This window comes from Macrobrachium rosenbergii, chromosome 39, assembly GCF_040412425.1.
Source record: "Macrobrachium rosenbergii isolate ZJJX-2024 chromosome 39, ASM4041242v1, whole genome shotgun sequence".
NCBI lineage: Eukaryota > Metazoa > Arthropoda > Malacostraca > Decapoda > Palaemonidae > Macrobrachium > Macrobrachium rosenbergii.
The window spans coordinates 2,413,590-2,423,083 of record NC_089779.1 but is presented as its reverse complement, the minus strand read 5'-3'; the positions used below and the strand labels follow the sequence as shown (position 1 = coordinate 2,423,083).

At 39.1% G+C, this 9,494-nt stretch overlaps 1 protein-coding gene across 11 annotated transcripts in view; it reads right to left on the bottom strand.

Annotated features, from left to right (window-relative positions):
* Window positions 1–568: 568 nt before the first annotated feature.
* The window catches only part of LOC136825636 (cell adhesion molecule Dscam1-like), a 483,321-nt gene continuing 474,395 nt past the window's right edge, over window positions 569–9,494 (bottom strand). For 3 of the 11 annotated variants that reach the window (XM_067082253.1, XM_067082262.1, XM_067082255.1), the window contains 4 exons: window positions 8,088–8,288; window positions 6,564–6,870; window positions 1,844–2,008; window positions 747–887 (listed from right to left, as the gene is read on the bottom strand). In XM_067082253.1, the coding sequence (XP_066938354.1) occupies window positions 839–887; window positions 1,844–2,008; window positions 6,564–6,870; window positions 8,088–8,288 (722 nt within the window). In that variant the 3' untranslated portion in view covers window positions 747–838. Of the gene's footprint in view, window positions 658–746; window positions 888–1,843; window positions 2,009–6,563; window positions 6,871–8,087; window positions 8,289–9,494 lie in introns of those variants that run through there. The other 8 variants (XM_067082256.1, XM_067082257.1, XM_067082263.1 and 5 more) reach the window with 5 other exon arrangements.

The window sequence follows — 9,494 nt, the reverse complement described above, 5'->3', positions numbered from 1 at the left end:
GGCTATGGCACAGCCCCCCGTTTGCAGACTTTAGTTTTAAGCTCACTAACCGCCATAAAGCCGTTAAGTGTGACACCAGAGATGACCCAGCGGCCAATAATTACAGCCCAGTTATTAAAGTCGTTTAACAAACTCAACTGAGAGTTGGAATTTTCCTCAACTACCACAAAACAGGACGAAGCTTTCTTGCCTGGTTGGTTTAGAATGACCTAGGCTTATGCTAGCTCGGTTTTAGAACTAAGTCGGTCCGTAATGTGTGTTAAAGGCCTGGTGTGGGCTTTTGAAACCGTTCTACTCAACTGAAACCAATTACTGGCCTTTCTCAGTGAAAGGAAAAATATGGACCACTTGTATATTTCCCAGATTTTTGTAAACTAAATGGCTGTCACTTCTACCAGTTGTACAGTTTACATTTGCGAAGTTAGCAACAAACTACAGGGGAGTCGATGACCACAGTTGCCGTGACGTCAGCTTAATGAACGAGACTCTTCCTTTTGAAACAACGCTAGACGCTCTGCTTATTCTTTTCCGATTACCGCCATGGGGAGACAGTGTCTCAAATGGAAGTCATAACGCTACAGATCCTTCACTGTTCTACCCCTGTCTCGGTAGTCTGTCTACACTGTTACAATATTGACGTGCAGCTCACAACTCTCACTGGAAAAGAATGAAATAGAAGTTACTCTCCCACGATCGAGATTACACAGAGGGCAATTTCACCTTGCGGGGGATAAAACAAAGATCCATAAAACTGATATGTTTATTTTGACCTCTGACATATAATTTGATGTACACACAACTCTAAAACACACTGTATAAAAACATACATCTAAACCATCTACACGTGAATGCTGTAATCATTGCCAGATCTTGTAGCTACGGGGCGTCTGCAAAGAGAGAGAGAGAGGAAAGGACAATTTTGGTGAAAAAGGACAATGGTAATTTGCATCTTTCTTCCAGAATACTAAAATAAAAAAGAAGTGTTATCATTGTGTTGTTCAACTTACAGTCAGAAACTAGCAAAATCAATCTTGCTCTGTAAAAATAGTTTCATAATTTGTAAAAGTATAAAAATGGATTGGTATTACAAGCATCACGTCAGAAAATATTTACACTGAACACGGAGTCATAATTCACGACAAGGAGAATGGAGGTAGACCATATCGGTGACAAAATATTTAAAGGATACAACATTTCTTTACCCTGACACACTCGGAACAGAGGCAGATCTCCGGACAACACAAATAGGAAAATGTTGTATTGCAAGAATCCAAATCATTATGGTGACATGATATACACAACGCACATTAAAACTCAGGTCAATGATAACTTTCCAGACTTCAACTAAATAAATACACACATACATAAAACTAGAATAATGGCAGGACACTGAAACAATCTAGGACAAAACACAAAGGAAATGAAATGTTCTCATCACCAAGTGATCCCAACTGGAACGAAGAAAATACAGGCACACAGTTTCACGAAAAGGCTTGCTAAGCGACACTGATTTAACTAAAAATCACGCGTGTGAAAATAAAACGAAATTGAAATGTACACAAAAGAAAAAAAAAAAAATTGAAATGAGAGGAATCAGAGGCATGTCAAAATGAAAGGACTTATATTTCTGGGTTTATAGTTGGAGGAAGTTCTAAAATACTGTTGATCTTCAAGAGAAACTACACGGTGTGAGGTAAATGTCCCAAACTTGAAAGTGGATGGCAAGGGAAAAAGTGGGTAATGGCAAAATTCAAGAGTATCGCCCGAGCCGAAGAATGCTACTAAACAGAAGCAACAGAAAGGAAAAAAATCTACTGGACTCTGTGCGTTGTTTTACGTTTACCTTGGTTGCAAACCCCTTGGCGTGGCGGCCCCTAAGCCCGTTTCCCTAGGGTCCCTGTCACACTCTGCTTCGGAGAGTTCCCTGGAATCGGAGAACCCCGTGGGGGGCCTTAGGGGCCCTCCTACAGCGCCTTCCACTGAGTACACGCTCTCCAGGGTGTTGGACCTGGAGGGGAGTGGTCGGGGCTTCATCGTGGGTATGTATGGCTATCGTGATGTTCGGTCATCAAGTTATCATCGGCTTACATTTACTGCTACTGGTACTATCATTATTGCAACCTCCTCCGTCTTCTACTATACTACTTATACTACTACTACTACTACTGCTACTACTACTACTACTGTCAATTTTCCTTCCGCTAGAGCTTTAATTAATCTTGCTGCTACTTTTCCCTCACCAATGCCTGATCAACAATCCAAATTTGATGTAACGGAAGGACAAGAAATGTCAGTTACTTCTACCATCACCAATACCACTAATAGTAGTCCTACTGTCACTACTGCTGAGAACTGCCTTACACATTTTTGAAATACTGCATATAGCAAGATAAGCCCTTGTGCACTGAACTCATCTCAATTTAATATATGTAAAAGACAACTAAAGTTAAGAACAGAAGGGCCTTACACATGAAAGGATTCCAACACCAGAAAGAAAGCGAAGGGGTCACTTTGCAAAAAAAAAAAATTATTATAAATTTCTAAATAATGAGGTATAAAATTTATAATTAACGTGAAAACCATTGGGTTAACTGGATACCCTAACTTCAAAGCAAACTGCAACTTTAATAACCATGTAATGTCAGCAATACTTAAGGTGACTGGAAAAATATTGCAGGGAAATTGAGATGCAGAAGAGAAAAAGAGAGCAAAGGGGTCACTTTGTAAAAAAAAAATTATTATAAATTTCTAAATAATGAGGTATAAAATTTATAATTAACGTGAAAACCATCGGGTTAACTGGATACCCTAACTTCAAAGCAAACTGCAACTTTAATAACCATGTAATGTCAGCAATACTTAAGGTGACTGGAAAAATATTGCAGGGAAATTGAGATGCAGAAGAGAACATGTTTGGTGTGAACAGACACAAATGAGAGTATAAATGAATAAACTGTAAAAAGAAATCCCTGTCTTTATAATTAATAATAAACTGTAAAAAGAAATCCTTTAGTCTTTATAATAAAAAGAGAAAATGCAAACATTAAACAAACAAAATGCACAAGGCATCCATAAAATAGCAAGGCTAACATCTAAGACTTAACAAAGCTAAGGTCATCATAAAAGCAAAAGCAGTGTCAACTAATATCTATGCACAAGCCATAACGTGAAGGAGAAATGCAGAATCAAGATAAAAAGAGAGATAAAAATTTTAAAAATTAAATTCCTAAATATTAACAATACTGCCGTTGTTACCACTTTTGAGACCTTTCTTGGAAGACAATCCTGACGCATAATTATCAGGGTTCAGCATAGGGAGTTCAAAACCACCAAGCAAAATTTACGCAGCGTCAATATATCGCTCTAAGTCATCAAAGGTTCAATTATTTAAAGACCTCACACAGCAAATGTTTATTTCTTGGGAACAAAAGCAGGTTGAAGCTGAATAAACCCCCAAAAGTTTCAGAAGGGCTGAGATTAGTCTGAAATATTTTCTCAAATATATTTCGGGAAACAACTTCCAGATTTTAAGTGAATGGTAGGCTACTCAGACAAAGTGCATTGAAAATATATTCTAACTAGCTGACCAACCTGGCGCTGGCTGGGAAAACTCTGAATGACAACCGATAAATTCTCTCTCGCCCTAACACCCCCTTTACTCTCTCTCTCTCTGTCTCTCTCTCTCTTTCTCTCTCACTCTTTCTCCTCCCTAACTCCCCCTTTACTCTCTCTCTCACTCTCTCTCCAACTCTCCTGCACTCTTTCCCTCTTTCTCCTCCCTAACACCCTCTCTGCCCTTTGGTACTAAGTGATGTCTTACCCCCACAGTATTCTTTTCTAGATAGTAAGTCATATGTATACCAAGTTTGGTTGAAATTGCTCAATGCATTTCAGAGTTATGCTGGAACACACACACACATATACATACATCCATTTTTATATATATAGATTATATGCGTCAGGAAACCTCAATCAAGTTGAAAAATGACATAAGAGTTCTAAAAACATAAACTATCCTAATTAAAAATAGGGAAATGCAAAACTTTGCAGAGAATAAATTATACCAAGCAAATAATAATAATAATAATAATAATAATAATAATAATAATAATAATAATAATAAATATCAAGGGTAAAAACAGCAAATACAACTAAATTACTAACTGACCATTCAACACACGAGCTTTACTATTTTACCATAAAACGTTTCACCTTATACATCAAAGCAGAGACAATATCCAATTTGGTTTATTAAAAATTAACCTAAGCAAGCTATAGTACAGACATAGTTATGCATAGCCATTATCAGAAGCAATGATTACTTTGAAGAGATTTGGGGGAACCGAACTATGGTAATATACTCAAAAAGAAAGGCGAAGTGGAAAACAAATCTCAGTTAAGGATTCACACTGATGTTAATTCACGCCATTCATGAAAACGTCCTTGGCTTGATGTCAACATCTCAGTACAGAAGTGTCAAGAGTGTAATACTAAAAGGAGGAAACTTTGTGAGTTTTCACAAAAAAGTCATCCATCGCATTTTGGTTTTCTACGATAAATGAATTCTGAGAAGTTCCTTGTAGTTTCCGAATGGGAGTATAAATAGCATTGCAATATACGAAAGTGATGCGACGATTTATGCATATATTCATAAGACTTTTGGTTTTTTGTATCGTATCTTGCCTGGTACTCGTATATTCTATTGGGTGTTCTATTCTGTGGCAGTTTTCTTTGCCAAACTAATGGGCTTTTATGTTTGTTTCACACTAACGTTTGTTCATTTTGAATAACGAAGTGAACAAGCACACGATCAGAACGCTCTTCTCTAAAATCTCACGTCTTACCAGAAAAAGAATGTGGCAAGATTCGTGGCCTAGTGATGACATACAAAGATCTACAAAAATCATAAAACCTCTACAATGTGAGATGTTGCCATGTTGCCCGCTGAATTCTGCGTTTCATATGAATAGTTAATGAGTTGCAAACCAAATATAATTTCTGACGCACCAGCTATTTTTGAGATGTTCGACGAAGACAACAGCAAACTTGCTTCAGGCAAGGACGGGGGACCTTTCCCAAAGGAGGCCCAACAGCCGTGACGAAATATGATAAGAGGTCAATATACTGGACGGGTAACCGACTGTCCTTATCTAGCCCAGAACCGAATAAACCAAGGAAGAGAACGGGAGGGCAGGTGACGGGGGCCGAACCGCAAAGGAAGCAAGGATGGGCAAACGGAGGTGGGGAGGGAGAGAGTTCCAAAATTTGAGGGTGAGCGAGAATAAAACAGAAACTTAATTGCGCAGTCAGATGATCGCTGATTTCAACAGACTATTAGGAGGGTTACGAGCCGGCCACGGAGGACATGGCCATTTGACAAATCCCACCCTTGAGGTTTTAACCTCCTTTCTGTCATGACAGATTAGCCTTGATGCCTATTGGCGTGGAACACTTTGGAATGAGCAGATTAACTGACTTTGCTGGCGTCACGGTTCTCATTCGCGTCTCTTCCGAGCAGAAACGTTTGAGGAGAGGTTGCTGGGCCAACGACCACCGCAAAAATGATATTATCTTATGCGTTTAGAACTAAGGATTATAAATGATATACACCTGGACAAAAGCTAACGGCTAAACTACTGCTTTACTTATAGGGTAATCCCTTCCCACTCTGGACTTCCTACGGCTCCAACATGCTTCTAAACAGAACCCACACAAAAATGCCACAAAACAAAACCAGTAATCAATATTTACCTTATCACTGAAAATAAGTAAATAAAATCGGGTAAATACAGACATAAAAAGCATCTCATGCAGTTTAAAAAAAAATCAGAGGTACCACTTAAAAATAGAGCAATAATATAAAAAAAAAATGTTAATTTCTAAAGAGTGTTAACTTGTTTTGGCCAAGAAAATTTGACTGACTGACACTCATGGCTAAGATAATTCCAGTGACATGCAATATTTAACAGTAGAGAAAGACGCTACGGTGCTGAAGTGTACAAATTCAAGAGGAAATGTTATTTTTTTTACCAAAAGAAAACACTTGTTGACATTGGAATATTTTTCAGTATAGATTTGATTGTCAATTGTAAAAAAAAAACTATAATTTCTACAAGCCAATTTTTCTCTTTATTAAACTGTCAAACGACAGGGAGATTCCTTATTCATGATTTTCTACAATAAAGAAACAGTCACTAGCTACACAGTTCTTTTAACACCTCTTAAAACCTATAAAGATATTTCTTTTAGTCGTAAAAATTGCACGTTCTGAAGGCTTAAAAATGCACTGTTTAAAGTATGAAAAGCTGACTACCTAATCTGAAAAGTTAAAAGTGAAAGTCCTCATACAAATTATCCTCACGACATCTGTTGTCTTGAAACGTAAACTGAATCCCCGAGGTCTAATCTATCAACACTATGCAATGAAGTTTGAGGTAAATGGAAGTATATACGGTAAGAATGCGACCACCGCGCCAATGTTAAAACCTTGCATGATCAGGAGCCTGACCTCCAGTACGAATCGAGCGGCAGAAACTCAGCGACAGTTTCGTATCGTGATTTACCTCAAGACGTGGGCGTGCGCTGGTGTGAAAGCGTGGTATCTCCTAGCATGCTGGACCGGATGGGCGTGAGGAGGGGGCGGGTTGGTGGCCTGCTGTTGCTGTTGTTTAGCCTGCTGTTGCTGTTGCTGTTGCTGCTGCTGCTGAGGCTTCAGCTGTGTTTGCTGTTGCTGCTGTTGCTGCTGCTGCTGTTGTTGCTGCTGGTGGGGAGGACGACGTGGGGGTACCGGTGACCTCTCGTCATTGCTTTCCGTGCTCGAGTCGGGAGGGTGGAAGGTGAAGTCTGGGCCTGAGCAACAAGAAAACGAATCTAAAAAAAATATGAGATAGGTGAAGTTTGTGTGTGTGTGAGAGAGAGAGAGAGAGAGAGAGAGAGAGAGAGAGAGAGAGAGAGAGAGAGAGAGAGAGAGAGAAAGGTATGATGTATATTAAGAGAAATGATTAAACCCAAAAAGAATGTGGGACAAACACCTGAATATATAGAGAGAGAGAGAGAGAGAGAGAGAGAGAGAGAGAGAGAGAGAGAGAGAGAGAGAGAGAGAGAGAGAGAGAAAAGGTATGATGTATATTAAGAGAAATGATTAAACCCAAAAAGAATGTGGGACAAACAACTGAATAGAGAGAGAGAGAGAGAGAGAGAGAGAGAGAGAGAGAGAGAGAGAGAGGTATGATGTATATTAAGAGAAATGATTAAACCCAAAAAGAATGTGGGACAAACAACTGAATAGAGAGAGAGAGAGAGAGAGAGAGAGAGAGAGAGAGAGAGAGAGAGAGAGAGAGAGAGAGAGAGAGAGAGAGAAAGGTATGATGTATATTAAGAGAAATTATTAAATCCAAAAAGAATGTGGGGCAAACAACTGAATAGACAAGTCATTGTGCATCTTGCTAGTGATTTAAAGATGAATGCAAATCACGCTATGCATGTTGTCAAAACAAGCTCTGTTCAGCTGGATATGACTTTACACACATTTTTTTTATCCAGGGCGTGCAAAACTTCTCAAAATGTACAGGCAGTTATTTTTTTTATGATATACAAACACTACGGGTGGCTCGGTAAATTTGTTAATTGGCTAATTTAGTCATCTTTCTGAAAACCATGCACGAAATAAGTAGTCATGAATGATTTAGCTAGAAAAGGAATACTTTCCCCTTCCTCCAATACACTTTTAAATTCCATTTGAGAAAAATAAATTAATGTTATTTAATATGGTATCAAAACCCAATGTCCTACAATTCTCAGCCGAAGCAAAATGAAATGCATCCTACTTCATAACAGCCATTCGCTTTTGCAAAGACCTTCAAGCAAGTAGCTTTTTCATTTGTATAGCCTGTAGGTTTTCAAAGTCTCCCAAACTTGTCTCAAGCATCAACATCCCCGTACCTGACAGCTTGCAATGTACATCCACCTTATCCTCGAAATCTAGACAACACAGAAATCTCAAGATGATGATTCAGTGGCATTTACAGGAGAGCACAATCAAAGGTCAGTGTTAACATCGCAGCAGTTCCTGATCGTCTTACACCTACCTCTCCTTAACCTGACGGGGACTTTGTACGTGTCTGCAGCGGGCTGAACGGGTGCATTCCCTGGGCTGCCGCCACTCGTGTCCTGTTCACTGTCCGATCCTCTGGTGTTTTCGTCCCCTGACTTCGTCCGTCGACACCCTCGGCCCCTCACCCCCACAGACGATATGGGCAGAGTCTGCTGGCTTGAAATGCAGGCGATTTCTACAAACAGAACGGAAACGGAAAGAAAAACGGCGTTAGTTTCTCTCCAGCTGAGATGTCGAGATTGGGGGTTGCAGGACGCTGCTAGTAATCTACATCACCTCCACATAACAAGCAACAGTCCAACAAAACAGATCATGCTGGTTGTTTTCACAGAAGTTGAGGCTAACTGCGCAAAGAGGGTATCAAAGAATGCCACGCGACTACTAACAGGCTTCTGCCTAGGCTTCCTGGGGTTGGTCAACAGATGGAAATGAGATGAACAAAGGTTTAAGTTCTCCATGGTACAGGTGTGTTTCAGTGATCTTATCTCAATCTGATCAAAATAGCATCAGTGAATTCAGATATTTCTGAAAAGTACAACAAGAGGGAAATAGACTGCAACGACTTGTTTATTTTATAATACAAAATTCTAACTTAATAATGATTTTATAAAATACTTTTCTGGGTAGCAAAATATCTTGTGTCATGTCAAGGTAATACCAAAACAATGAATTTTTTCCTTTTTTTAAATACTCAGAATGGCGAGAGGGTCAGCTGGATGCCAAGTTTTACCCATGTCTAAAAGACAAGATATTCATAGTCTACTGTAATGAAAGGGAATCGAGTAATTGCCTATCACATTCAAAAGTCTTTTCATAGCTACAAGTGATCCACATAATAGCTGAGAACATTTTCTGCAGTTCATGTTATCATCCCACAATAACTGCTAGTTGATAAAAAAAATTTTATGATGATATCCACACAGACTTAAAAAAAGCTTCCTAATGGATGGTACAGCGAATTTTTTTGAACCAAAAATAAAGGCACTAGTGACGAGTGCCAGCAAAACTGCATCAACCCGTCCTGTGTTTACGTTTGACAATGGAGGACTTTTGACGTCTGGAGATGAAGCCACAAAACCTCAAACGTAAGCTGAAAGGAGCAAGCCCTTGTATCACTCGAAATCCGCTTCACCGCTCATGACATGAAACATCCACATCGCAATCTTAATAAAGTCCTATTACAAAGCATAACGAGTATGGCAGCCAAATTACTCTACTCTATGCAAATGTTAAGCAGGCAGTTATAAGTTATGTAACTTTCCAAAACAGCTGAATGGCATTCTCAAAGACTCTCCATGCAAATTTGAGGACGTGGGATATTATTATAACTTATTTTTTTTAAGGATAACGAAAAGAACAGAAAGGTCTTCTTTTTAAGGGA